Source organism: Macaca thibetana, chromosome 1, assembly GCF_024542745.1.
Source record: "Macaca thibetana thibetana isolate TM-01 chromosome 1, ASM2454274v1, whole genome shotgun sequence".
In the NCBI taxonomy this organism is placed as follows: domain Eukaryota; kingdom Metazoa; phylum Chordata; class Mammalia; order Primates; family Cercopithecidae; genus Macaca; species Macaca thibetana.
In genome coordinates, this window is record NC_065578.1 from 155,327,133 (window position 1) to 155,341,317 (window position 14,185).

The 14,185-nt window shown below is 38.3% G+C and overlaps 1 protein-coding gene across 8 annotated transcripts in view; it reads right to left on the reverse strand.

Moving 5' to 3' along the window:
* Window positions 1–4,529: 4,529 nt before the first annotated feature.
* Window positions 4,530–14,185, reverse strand: part of CD46 (CD46 molecule) — a 39,574-nt gene continuing 29,918 nt past the window's right edge. For 7 of the 8 annotated variants that reach the window (XM_050781788.1, XM_050781748.1, XM_050781765.1 and 4 more), the window contains one exon: window positions 4,530–6,525. In XM_050781788.1, coding sequence (XP_050637745.1) covers window positions 6,485–6,525 — 41 coding nt within the window. In that variant the 3' untranslated portion in view covers window positions 4,530–6,484. Of the gene's footprint in view, window positions 6,526–9,676; window positions 9,771–14,185 lie in introns of those variants that run through there. The other variant, XM_050781739.1, reaches the window with a different exon arrangement.

A 14,185-nucleotide genomic window follows, 5' to 3' on the forward strand; every position in this document is an offset into this window, starting at 1 on the left:
TTGATCCACCCACCACACTCAAAGCTCCAGCCTAGGTGTTGCAAATACAAACAAGTAAAACAGATTTTTGCTCTCAGGAGGCCCTGATTCCAGTCCTCAAATGAGTAAGTGCAAAATCGAATTCAGCATCAAAGCACAAAAACAATGTTTTGAGACGTCTTTTCTATAAAAGCAGTTTATGTTACACTCATTGAATGCTTAAATAGTGCCACATTGCTAAGTCATGAGAAGCAAAATGTAACTGGGATGCCTCTCAAACAGGATTGTTTTGTTTTATTCATTTGGATGCAGACAGCTCTTTACCTAAAATTGCCATTCTGAGGTGTTTTTGCACAATCAGTTAGTAATTATGTAGAATGTTTCTTCCAGAGATAACATCTTGAATCAGGTTTATGAAGCCATGCTATCGACCTAGGTAGAAAACGCTTTGTAGCACATGGGTCCTGCTTATCTAAATTTTACCAGATTTTTTAACCGTAAATTTATAAGCGGGTCTTGGTGAATATATAATGAAAAAAATTATTGAGTGGGGAGGCTTATCAGACTGACAGCACCTTCAAGCCTCATGCAAGTTGGACTGGCAAATCCCAAATCCCACCTGTGGAAGTAAACACTAATGAGTCCTTCATAAACATTGATGAGACAAGTCAAATATTTGGCCAATTTAAGTGAAACAGAAATAAGTCTAGAACTGGGTAATTCTTTGTGTAAGATACTGACCCAGACCTTCACTTTGAGAAGCTGGCGTGCAGGTTCAGGAGAGTACCTGGCAGACTAGTGTGTCCATACATCGATGGAACTTGAGAGTTTTCCTTGAACACAAAAGTTGTACTTTGGAGTTTATTCTAGTATGATGGTGCCCTACCCTATCTTCCTGTTCAGTTCACCCAAAGAGTCTTTAAATTAGTGTTCTCTGGGTCCCATCCCTACAATCTTGGGTTTTGCTGGTCTGGGAATGGGCCTGGACATCACTGTTGTTTTAAAGTTGAGAGCCTCTCTTCTGTGGTCTTGTTCCTAAAATGCTTTACTACTTAGTGTGGTCTGAGGGCCCCCAGCACTGGTGTGTTAGTTTCCTGTGGCTGCCCTAAAAAATTACCACAAACCTGGTGTCTTAACACACATGTATTCGTACAGTTAGAGATGTCAGAAGCCTGCAATCAGCTCACTGGACTGCAAGGGCCGCCCTCCCTCAGAAGCGCCAGGAGAGAGCAGGTTTTCTGGTCTTCTTCAGCTGCTAGAGCTGCGTTCTTTGGCTTGCACCCCCTTCCTCCGTCTTCCAAGCCAGCAGGCCAGACTTGTGCTTCAGCGGCCACATGGTCTTCTGGCACAGTCAAATCTCCCCCTGCCTCCCTCTTAGAAGGACCCTTGTGATTACATTTAGGGCCCCACCTGGATAATCCAGGATAATCTCCCTATTTCAATTTTCTTAATCTCATCTGTACAGACCCTTTTGCCATATAAAGTAACATTCACAGGTTCCAGGTCTTAGGACCTGGATCTCTTTAGAGGCCGTTAATATAGCCCACTACAAACAGCAGTTCTTAGGAACTCATTAGAAATGCAGACCTCAGGCCCCAACCGATCGATACCTTTTGAATCTTCTGATTCTAATTTCTGTTAACAAGATCACCATGTAACCAGCTAGCACACTAAGATTTCAGAAGCATGATGCTATGGGAACCTAACCAAAGAATTCTCTAATCACTGAGTCCCAACTTAAATACAAATTTACAGACTATTTTTCCTAGGAACTCTTTCAGGTGAAGTATGTTAATCAGAAGATAGATAATTTTCCTGAACACCATTCTGAAGTGCTTCTCCAAGCATTTGTTTCTGAATTCTCTCTCAATGAAGCCACAAGCCCCAAACGCCAGGGTAGTGGGGCTCCTGTTTACAGTAGTTTAGCACAGGGTTTGCCACTGCACCATATTATAATAGTGTGGGTTTTTAAAAAGCTACATGAGAGAGGTAAATCTTATAAAGGAAGGTGGAGTCTCCTAACATCAGTTTTACTACCTCTGTACAGGTTTCCCTGGGTTATGTACTTTCAAGTCAGGAATCAGGACGGATGGCTTTTTCAAATGTTATCTATACTTGTGGCAATTGGTTTACATTCTGCTGGTATGTGAGAGGGAAGGAAAAATTGTTTATTGACCACAGATCCACAATATTATACTTGTCCTATACTTAAGCAATAAGGGACAGCATTTAAAACTCTTTTAAAAATGTTAATTTTGGCTTGGCGTGGTGGCTGATGCCTGTAACCCCAGTAATTTGGAACACTGAGGCAGGCAGATTGCTTGAGGCCAGGAGTTCAAGACTAGCTTGGCCAAGATGCGAAAGCCGTTGCGGAAGCTAAGTTGGGAGGATCCCTTGAACCCAGGAGGTTGAGGCTGCAGTGAGCTGTGATTGAGCCGCTGAGCTCCAGCCTGGGTGACAGAGCGAGATCCTGTGTCAAATAAAAAATAATTTTGATCTCACAGAAGAAGAAGAGGGCTAGTCTTATACCATATCCCAAATGAAGTTTAAAATGTCTTCTGGGGAATCACAGCAATGACTGAAACTTCTGAAAAGTGACTTAAGTTTGAGCTGGTAAGGAAGGGATTGTCAAATGCCGTAACAGTCCACAGGAGGGCAGCAGTGCTCCGATTTACAAAGGATCAGTCATATTAATGTAACCTTTTCTGAGTGAGCCTGGATATTCTGATGAGAACAGTGTAGTCCAGGAAAAAAAAAAAATCCGTATGTACAATCACTCAATTTTGAATCATTTCTGGAAGTTATTAGACTCCATGTTAAATCCTACTCAAGTACAAGTATGCAAAATTTAAAAATACGCAGAAAAGCTCATTCGTGGTTAAAATGTTAGCTGAAAGACATTACTAAGTTTTAGAATAACACAGAGTTGCCTGTTTCCCACAAACCCTAAAATCTACTTTAACACCACAAATTCATATTCCTTCTAATCTCAAGTCCCTTCAGCATTCTTCCGGATTTGTTGTTAGTTACCTTACAAAGTAACTAACTCTCCCCATGTATTTTATGCCAATTTAAAAAATACATTACAGTCTCAAGGTCACATAAGATTTTCCAAAATGCTCTATTCATAGTCAGTATAATTTTCAGGCCGGGTGCAGTGGCTTACGCCTGTAATCCCAGCACTTTGGGAGGCCGAGGTGGGCGGATCACCTGAAGTCGGGAGTTCAAGACCAGCCAGATCAACATGGAGAACTCCCATCTCTACTAAAAATACAAAATTAGCCAGATGTGGTGGCGCATGCCTATCATCCCAGCTACTCAGGAGGCTGAGTCAGGAGAATCGCTTGAACCCGGGAGGCAGAGGTTGCAGTGAGCCAAGATCGTGCCATTGCACTCCAGCCTCAAAAAAATATATACATATGTATGTATATATACACATATATATACATATGTATGTATAATTTTCACCTAGTTTTATTAAACAGATTGTTTCAGTATTTTTATATTTGACAGCCTTGTTCAGTTAGCCAAATGACAAAACCTTAAGTCTTCAATGAAATTTTCTGATTTAATAGGCTGAATTAAGAAAGCCATAATTTTCTTCTATAAGCCTTTAACTTCTATCTTTACAAGTTTATATAGAAAAATTGACTGTGGGGCTTGAGATTTACTAATGCATGGGTTTTCAACCTTAGATGCACATTGGAATCATTTAGGATGCTTGAAAATCTCTACAGCCAAACCACATCCCAGATCAATTACACTGGAAATATCTAGGGATGGGACCCAGGTGTCCGTAAATCTCCCCCAGTGATTGCAATGTGCAGCCACGGTTAAGAAACACTGAAGCCTGCTTTGAGAAATTTAGCAATCCGACTGAAATCTGCAGAGAGCGCAACAATGATTTTTGCAGAAACAACCAAATCCTACTAGTTACATAAATTTTATATTTTGTTGGGACTTGGGTTTTTATTTAGCTCTACATATGCGTTCATGGGATGTAGAAGATATATCTTCTACTGGACACATGTATATATAGATGCTTAAATGTGGCTATCCCAAGGTTAGGTAATAATAAAGACTATAAGAGCTGGGCAGAAGTCAGGCACAGTTTCATGAAGGGTAATATCTGAGCTGGGCCTTGGAATATGCATAGGATCTCAACAGGACAGTGTGTTTCAAGCTACAGTGAACTAGGAATACAGCAGAAAGCACAGGGGAAATGGTCAGGCTTGACTAAGAGTAGGTTATTTGAAGAAGGGCGATAGAAAAGGCTTGGGGAAGAAAGTTGGGATTTAATTGTAAAAGGTCTTCAAGTATCAGGCTAAGAAATGTGGACTTCATCCAGTAGGTAATGTGATGTCACTGGATACCTCTGTGCAGTATCTATGTGATGGGTTGGGAGTGGAGAAGCCTGGGGATACTTAAGGGTCTGAGCTAGGAGGGACAGGATGAATGGCGGTGGGAGTGGAATGGTTAGAAGATGGCCCCAATTAGAAACATACTTCGATTTGAGACAGAACCCAAATAACACATCATCATGAAACGTCTCCAAATGTACAATTTTATTTTAACAGATTTCAAGAGTCAATTTTTTAAAAAGTGAGCAATAAAGAACTTCTATAAGTGAGACTTCTCATTTTATAGCAAATACATTTTTGCAGCTTAAAAAATTTTCTTAAATTCATATACACTTCTTCCTGTCATTTAAACAAACTTCCAGAGAAAACTGATCTCCATATATTTAAGTAACAAATTTGACAAAATACATATTTATACATAGATCTCTAATATAAACATTAAATTTGAAAAATCTAAATGTGAAGCAGAAACTGCTATACAAGTATATTGTATAATATTTATTTTATACATTAAAGTATTTGAATATACTTCAATTAGGTTTTAAAAAAACACCATTCCTTGCTTCTAAGTAATTGCGACATTTTTGAAAACCATGTGACATGGGTATAAACTTCAACTCTGTGCTTACTTCAGAATTCTTGTTTGTTCTCCTCAAACTTTTATCTTCCTAAAGCATCTCGCCAGAGATTACAAAGGAAAGGAACATGTACAGAGCACTATAAACATGTCTTTGGACAGTAAAACAGTATTTATTCTTCTACACTCTTGATTCTCCAATCATATCTTCCTCAAGGCAACGTTTCTTTGGCCCAGTTTGTGCAACTAAACATAAAATTTCAAAACACAACTTTTAACAGTGTGATCTGAATTGGGAGTGGCAGTCCCTGCTTTTCGCCCACTGGCTTCTTTGAAAGAAACTGCTTGGCTAAGGGACTCAGTAGAGGGCTGAGATCTGCCTGAGTATAAAGTGCTACCTGAGTTATATTTACTTTTTTCATTCCTTGGTACAATCAACAGCAAATAGACAAAGTGAAGTTACCTTCTTGAGATACATGGCTTACTTTGTACTCTGCCTTTTAGGAGATGAGGTAAGACACATACATAGGTAAGAGGCTTCTACTAGCCAAGGCAATGTCAATGGACTAAGATTCTCGCGTGACTTGAGGTTATCTGATGAATTTATTCTCTTCAAAACCACCTACTTTTAGATGGCATGTTTAACACCTCTCTTTATTTAAGGAGGGAAAGAAAAACACATGTAACCAGAATTCAGAGTGGGTTACTCAACCTAAGAGAACATATGGAGTTCTCTTTGGGAAAACCACAAGGCTACAGTGTTCACTTCACACCATGAAGTGGCACTCCTGTTACGGCTGTCAGAGTCCTCTCACTTCTTATGAAAGGATGCATCTGATTCTGAAATTACTGATATATGCGATCAGTTAGGGATGTTTTAAAAAGTGAAAACAAATGCCACACATACACTTTCTAGCTTTCTGAAATCACCAAACACATTACAAAAAATGGATAATTTACCCTATTAACTTTTAGAGAATTTTCCAATATTCTTGGTTAAGGAAGTCAAGCTTGTGCATATTCCCAATTTTCAGTGTTCTTGTTTTTAATGCACAAGAGCCAAAGTAGTATACACATATTCGTAAGGGCTTTTTACAACGAACGATATGTAAAATACATTCTATAGTTGGTGAAAGAATGAATCTTAAGAGTTGGCATTAATCTTTGAACAAAAAAGATTTCAAAGCCACTTTCTTTACAAAGAAAATATAATTTCATTTTGAACTATATTTCTTTAATTTTGCCAATTTTATAAAATACAGCACATCCCTGCTTTAATACAACCAGGCATGCTGTGCTGACTCGTCCGATAAATCTAAGTGTTATTTAAGGGAAAACAGGCAATCTGTTCATACCCAAATTCATACAAGTTTCAAAGAAGCATCAAAGCATGCTACCTACATTCAAGCCACATTGGAATGTTAGTTAAGCCACAGTTGCATTCATGAGAGTGAAACTAGAGAATAACAACTGGGTATCTGAAGATTTTAATAGAGGTCAAAAGATGAACTAGCAAACGAGGTTGTGGAATCCACTCAGCCTCTCTGCTCTGCTAGAGGGGTTGATTTCATCTGGTAAGTGGCATATTCAGTTCCACCATCTGCTTTCCTGCAAACCAAGGTATAAAGATCGTGTCAAAGATAAATACAATTAAGTACAGAAATTAAATTCCAGAAGCCTATTCAGAAAATGAGCAATTAAAAAAATACTTTATACTACTGAGTCGCTAACCTGGGAAATAAATTATTCTTTTAAAATAATTTCAAATGTTCAACTGGTCTCACTGTAAAAACAAAAACCTTCCTTTGTCCCAGTCTTATATTTCTGATCCCCTCCAAAACAAGAAATAGAGCAGTAGCATACAAAGTACTTAGTAACTATGTCCTCATTTTGATATAGGGTCAATGGGAAAGACTGGAGACAAACGCATGCTTTCCTGATCCCTCCATTTTAAAGCAGTAGCTCTGGCACAGAACCTTTAAAAAGATAGTGGTTCTAACTGTTCAAGTATGTGATGCCTCATCTACCCCTCACTGTCAAGAAAATCATGTATTCCACTAAGAGTCTCCTAAATAACAAAAGTTTATGTCACACTTTTAGTATAACAATAGACATCTTTGTAAAACCTATTATTCTAGTCTACTGCTGGCCAAAGATAGATGATGCCAGTCATACATGTAATTAAAAATTTTCCAGAAGCCACTTTTAAAAACACAAATAGAAAAAATAATTTTATTTTCTTTAACCCAGTATAACCAAGATATTGGGATGTATTTTACATTTTTTTTGCGCTTAGTCTTTGAAATCCAGTGTGTGTTTGACACTTGCAGCATACCTGACATTGGGCTAGCCACTTTGGAAGTCCTTAGCAGTCACACATGGCTATTGAATACTGAATTGGACAGCACAGCTCTGGTCCCTCCCTGCCTTAGTAAATTGACTTTAATAGAAAAACGAAAACCAAATTTGAACCAGTCATTCTTTACTAGTATGTGTGCCACAGCAAACACATTGCCTTTCCAATGTCACAGCTAAGCATGTTAATTTTGGATACTTTAATAACACATGTATGCCTATTGTTCCATTATTGGAACACTAAGCATGTGGAATTTATCTCCTACTGCTCAAGGTCATCGCCAGGGTCTGACGGCAAAAATTTAAAAACTTGCAACCTCAGGCATAAATGGGTTTGTTCCTCTTTCTCGGGGAGGCCATCATTATGGTTCTCCACTGTGTCATTACTATACTTACAATATTGCAGTTCCCTAAGGACTGTTGTGATGACAGACTTAATGGTTTGGCCTGTCACTGAATTCTCCAAGACCACTATATTTTTCTTTTCTTTCCTTTTCTTTTTTTTGAGACAGACTCTTGCTCTGTCGCCCAGGCTGGAGTGCAGTGTGGTGTGATCTTGGCTCAATGCAACCTCCTCCTCCCAGGTTCAAGCAATTCATGTGCCTTAGCCTCCTGAGTAGCTGGGATTACAGGTATACACCACCATGCCCAGCTAACTTTTGTATTTTTAGTAGAGACAGGGTTTTACCATATTGGCCAATCTGGTCCGCCTGCCTCGGCCTCCCAAAGTGCTGGGATTATAGGTGTGAGCCACCGCACCCAGCCACCACTATATTTTTCTAAGTAAATATTTTTTTCCCATAGTAGTAGACTCTGTTTCTTTAAATACAATTTTAAATAGAAACCCAATCTATGCCAAAGATAAAAGGCATTAACATAAATTTAAAGAAACATTTATTGGATATAACAATGAAACTATTTTGAAGATAGCAAAATATTAACTACTGCATTCATTCAATTATCTTCAAATGTTTACAGATACCCTGAAGCTCAGAGAGAGTCTAAAAACTATTTTCGTAGTTGCCTTTAGCCTCAAAAGTGTCCTAAGAGACTAAGAAGATACAGTAGGCTTCCCTTGTCCACGGTTTCACTTTGCATGGTTTCAGTTACCCATAATCAAATACAGTCAAAAAATATTAAATGGAAAATTACAGAACTATATTTTAGATTGTGTGCCATTCTCAGTATCATGATGAAATCTCACACTGTCCCACTCCGTCCCTCCCAGATATAAATCATCCCTTCGTCCAGCATACCCACGCTGTGGACACTATGTGCCTGTTATTCAATAGCTGTCTTCGTTATCAGATTGACTGTCACAGTATCACAGTACCTGTGGTTAGGTAACCCTTATTTTACTTACTGGCCCCAGAGCACAACAGCAGTGATGCTGGCATATTTTTATAATTGTTTGATATTAGTTATTGCTGTTAATCTCCTACTGTGCCTAATTTATAAATTAAACGATCATAGGTATATATGTACAAGAGAAAACAGTATATATAAGGTTTAGTACTATCCCAGGTTTCAGGCAACCACTAGAGATATCCCCCCATGGATAAGGAGGAACTACTGTATATGGGACTGGGTAGGCCCAGACTGCCAATTCTGATTAGTATGTTTTATCTTTATGTTTATGCTTTCCCCGTGATCAAAGACACCACTTTGCTTTTACTAAGAAATTGTCCTTCCAACTGGCCTTTGTAGATCCTGCTCCCAAACTTTTGATTATAACCTAGGGTAGGGCCTCACATTATAAGACGTGAGATGCGTATCTCCCTCTCTTCCCAGCTCTGCAGACACACATTCTAGCACAAACAGAGGAATAGTTCCAATTCAGTTCGAAGACAGAAGGTGGACAGGGTCCAAGGGGTTAAGGCAATACAATCCATTTGAGGACTTTTTTGTTTCCTTTTATATGCTAAAAATATCCCAGCCCAGGGAAACTGATAAAATCTCTTTACAAAGTTATTTATATGTTGGAATTGAATAAATTTACAAAACTAAGTAAACTATATTTTGGTTTCTATAAAAGGGCATTTTTCTTCCTTGTACTTAAAATGAGTTGACTCTGTGGTTATTTCCCAGTGGGCTCACACATTCTTACTTTTGGATTCACAGCTGTTTCACAAGGTAGAAGAAGTGAGATAGTCTGATAAAAGGACTAGGGGAACATAACTCTATTTAAAGCCTACGTCAAAGCAAAAGCCTGTCAGTACACATTATGTTTTCAAAGGGAACGGTATAAGAAAACATCAATAATGTAGCAAAGGGAACAGGAATGTAAATTTCCTCTTTGATATTTACTGCCAATATCTCTTTGCTCAGGTTATTGATATCTATATATCCACTGAATATTTTTCAAAAGCAAGGACATCTGAAAATAAACAACAGAAAACAAATACCTTTTAATGATAAAAGCAAACCTTTCTCTCATCTCTTCTTCTCAGAGAGAAGTAAATTTTACTTCTCTGTGGTTCTCATCAGTTAGGTATGTGCTGAACAGAGGAAGGGAAAAGGGCTGAATAAAGTAGTGACTTCAAACCAAAAAGAAACAAGAGTAGCATAACAAGTGGAATAAAATCCAGTGTAAGAGAATAGCAGGAAAGCTGAGAATTAGGTTCATAACTTAAGACATTCTCATTCTCACTGAAGGACTGGAAACATGAATTTTGTGCTAGAAGCTACTTGAACTTTGAAGTCATATAGATCATCCAGCAGATAAACAGACTGGAAATTCCTGTTTAATATGTTTATCTTTGAAGCTATTTTGCATGAAGTGAATCATGTCAAAATGTTTTAAAGGAATAACAGGTTGTTGGGGAGAAATGGTACTGGTTTCTAGCACCCTTGAATTTTTTTTTTTTTTTTTTCAAGAGACAGCATCTCACTATGTTGCCCAGGCTGGTCTCAAACTCCTGAGCTCAAGCCATCGGCCTGCCTCAGCCTCACAAAGTTGCTGGGATTACAGGTGTGAGCCACCAAACCTGGCCTAACACCCTCAATTTTGAGGGAATACATTGAGTATGTATCAAATCCATGTAATATTATCTTAGAAATCAACTTTATGACATCATGTATTTTCAGATTTCTCTGGACTTTTGCATTAAGAAGTTTCTTCTTGTGGCACATCTGTTTTCAACAGATGAGGGGATAGCCTTGCAAAACTTCATATTACATGGCGTCTCATATTTCTGAGATGGATCTAATTTTGTATAGATGCTTTCTAAACTAATTACAAAACATTTTTGTAGTTGCTCAAAAATTTTTGAAGGGTTAAATGCTCAAGAATTTGAGGGCCAACTAGAAAAACATTTAAGTTAATTTGATCCTTTTTTTTGCCCCATGTCACTATATGCCCCAATTACCTGAATTGACTGCTATTTTTAATAAAGTAATTGCGTCAGTCAATATTAATGTAACATTAAAAGTCAGTTTAGGTTATACAAAATAATGAATACCATTAATGGAAAAAAGGAAAAACTATTTGTCACAGGTAATAAATATATACATTATGCAAATAACTTTCACTAACTTAGCCAAACTCACTTATCCAGGGATGCTTAGAGTTTTAAAAAAAAATGCATTTAAAAAAATCATTACAAGTAATGAAAATATTTATGTAAACAAAAGGCATCTCTTGTTCAGAAGCACAGTCATGCCATGCAATACAGGACTCAAGCAGTAGCAAAGACAGAGCTGTGGCTTCCAAGACTAAAAAGTATGGCAGAAGAATTAGTAAAGAAAGGAAATGTGAATGGAAAGGGAAGGAAAGGAGCATGTGGATGGGACTGTTTCGGACCCATCGGTATCCTATACTGTTCTTAGCTGAGAGCTACGAAACAGAAAAGTGGCAGAATAATCTTTTGGCCATTTTTCATCAAGTAATGTAAATGATGTTGGATCATCCAACATCTTAAAATGACTATTAACACTGTTTTTGTATTTTGAGGTGAAGGCTGCAGAAGAGTAATTATGTTCCCAAATCATCATAAATACCAGTTTACAACAAATACATTTTGGGCCAGGCCTTAACAGCAATTTGGGATTATTTGTGTCTGCTAGCCTGCCTCCAGTTACTCCCGAAGTGGAGAAGTAACTCCAGACATTTTATAGTCTTTATAAGAAGTTTCTAAGGCCACAACAGCCAATCTGGGGGGACAAGATTATGGACATTAAACAGTGCAAAGAAAATAATGGAAATCTTTATGTTTTTTAAGAGTTAAAAAAGGTAAGAAAAGCCAACTACTATATATTACCCCATAGCCTTTTTTTAAGGATACATATGGATGAGGAATCTTAAAAACTTCAATTATCTTAAATATTAGAAACATTTGCCAATAAGCTTCATAGTGTTTCTTCAGACTTCAACACATCAGTAGTGGCCAACACCCGGGTCAGTGTAGTCCAGGCACAGCAGCAGCATCAGTACTGGGAGCTCACTAGACAGGCAGGGTCTCAGGCTCCACTCCAAACCCAATGAATCAGAATCTGTACTTTAACAGATTTCCAGGTGATTAATGTGCACATTAAAGTCAGAGAAGCATTGCTCTAGACTCTGAAGAAAGATAAACCACCCTCACATTCAATTCAGCTATCAAAATAACATGGAACTACAAAATAATAGATCCATAAAGAGAGCCCAGCTTTGGATTCGGCCATTACATATTATGCTGAATTTCCAGTCGAATATGTTCCTGTCATAAAAAGGGCAACATCTATTTTTTTTTTTTTTTTAATTTATTTATTATTATTATACTTTAAGTTGTAGGGTACATGTGCATAACGTGCAGGTTTGTTACATATGTATACTTGTGCCATGTTGCTGTGCTGCACCCATCAACTCGTCATTTACATCAGGTATAACTCCCAATGCAATCCCTCCCCCCCCCTCCCCCCCTCCCCCCTCCCCATGATAGGCCCCGGTGTGTGATGTTCCCCTTCCTGAGTCCGAGTGATCTCATTGTTCAGTTCCCACCTATGAGTGAGAACATGCGGTGTTTGGTTTTCTGTTCTTGTGATAGTTTGCTAAGAATGATGGATTCCAGCTGCATCCAAGTCCCTACAAAGGACTCAAACTCATCCTTTTTTATGGCTGCATAGTATTCCATGGTGTATATGTGCCACATTTTCTTAATCCAATCTGTCACTGATGGACATTTGGGTTGATTCCAAGTCTTTGCTATTGTGAATAGTGCTGCAATAAACATACGTGTGCATGTGTCTTTATAGCAGCATAATTTATAATCCTTTGGGTATATACCCAGTAATGGGATGGCTGGGTCATATGGTACATCTAGTTCTAGATCCTTGAGTAATCGCCATACTGTTTTCCATAATGGTTGAACTAGTTTACAATCCCACCAACAGTGTAAAAGTGTTCCTATTTCTCCACATCCTCTCCAGCACCTGTTGTTTCCTGACTTTTTAATGATTGCCATTCTAACTGGTGTGAGATGGTATCTCATTGTGGTTTTGATTTGCATTTCTCTGATGGCCAGTGCGCCGTTCCGAAGGGACGGGCGATGGCCTCCGTTGCCCTCAAAATCTCCTTAAGCTGATAAGCAACTTCAGCAAAGTCTCAGGATACAAAATTAATGTGCAAAAATCACAAGCATTCTTATACACCAGTAACAGACAAACAGAGAGCCAAATCAGGAATGAACTTCCATTCACAATTGCTTCAAAGAGAATCAAATACCTAGGAATCCAACTTACAAGGGATGTAAAGGACCTCTTCAAGGAGAACTACAAACCACTGCTCAGTGAAATCAAAGAGGACACAAACAAATGGAAGAACATAGCATGCTCATGGATAGGAAGAATCAATATCGTGAAAATGGCCATACTGCCCAAGGTAATTTATAGATTCAATGCCATCCCCATCAAACTACCAATGAGTTTCTTCACAGAATTGGAAAAAACTGCTTTAAAGTTCATATGGAACCAAAAAAGAGCCCGCATCTCCAAGACAATCCTAAGTCAAAAGAACAAAGCTGGAGGCATCACGCTACCTGACTTCAAACTATACTACAAGGCTACAGTAACCAAAACAGCATGGTACTGGTACCAAAACAGAGATATAGACCAATGGAACAGAACAGAGTCCTCAGAAATAATACCACACATCTACAGCCATTGATCTTTGACAAACCTGAGAGAAACAAGAAATGGGGAAAGGATTCCCTATTTAATAAATGGTGCTGGGAAAATTGGCTAGCCATAAGTAGAAAGCTGAAACTGGATCCTTTCCTTACTCCTTATACGAAAATTAATTCAAGATGGATTAGAGACTTAAATGTTAGACCTAATACCATAAAAATCCTAGAGGAAAACCTAGGTAGTACCATTCAGGACATAGGCATGGGCAAAGATTTCATGTCTAAAACACCAAAAGCAACGGCAGCAAAAGCCAAAATTGACAAATGGGATCTCATTAAACTAAAGGGCAACATCTATTCTAAAAGATTCCCATGCAGTTTATATTTTAAAGTTCAAAGGCAATTATGAGTTTCCTCTCTCACACCATTTTTTGGACTATTTTTCCTCAAGTTGTGCTACTATTTACAGGATTAATTATGTTGCATTGGCTCAAGATACCATACCTTCCCAAAATATTTTAAAATTTTAATGATGGCAATTGTTGGTTGGACCCTATGCTGTAAAATAATGGGCTTTTAAAAAATCACTGGACAAATTAATTTTGGCATCTCAGTTCACTATTGCTACTGAACCTTTAAGTTGGGAGTGTAATAGATAAGTATTTAGCTTTAAAAGACCCATTAAGGCCGGGTGCGGTGGCTCATGCCTGTAATCCCAGCACCTTGGGAGGCTGAGGTGGGCAGATTTTTTTTTTTTTTTTTTTTGAGACGGAGTCTCGCTCTGTCACCCAGGCTGGAGTGCAGTGGCCGGA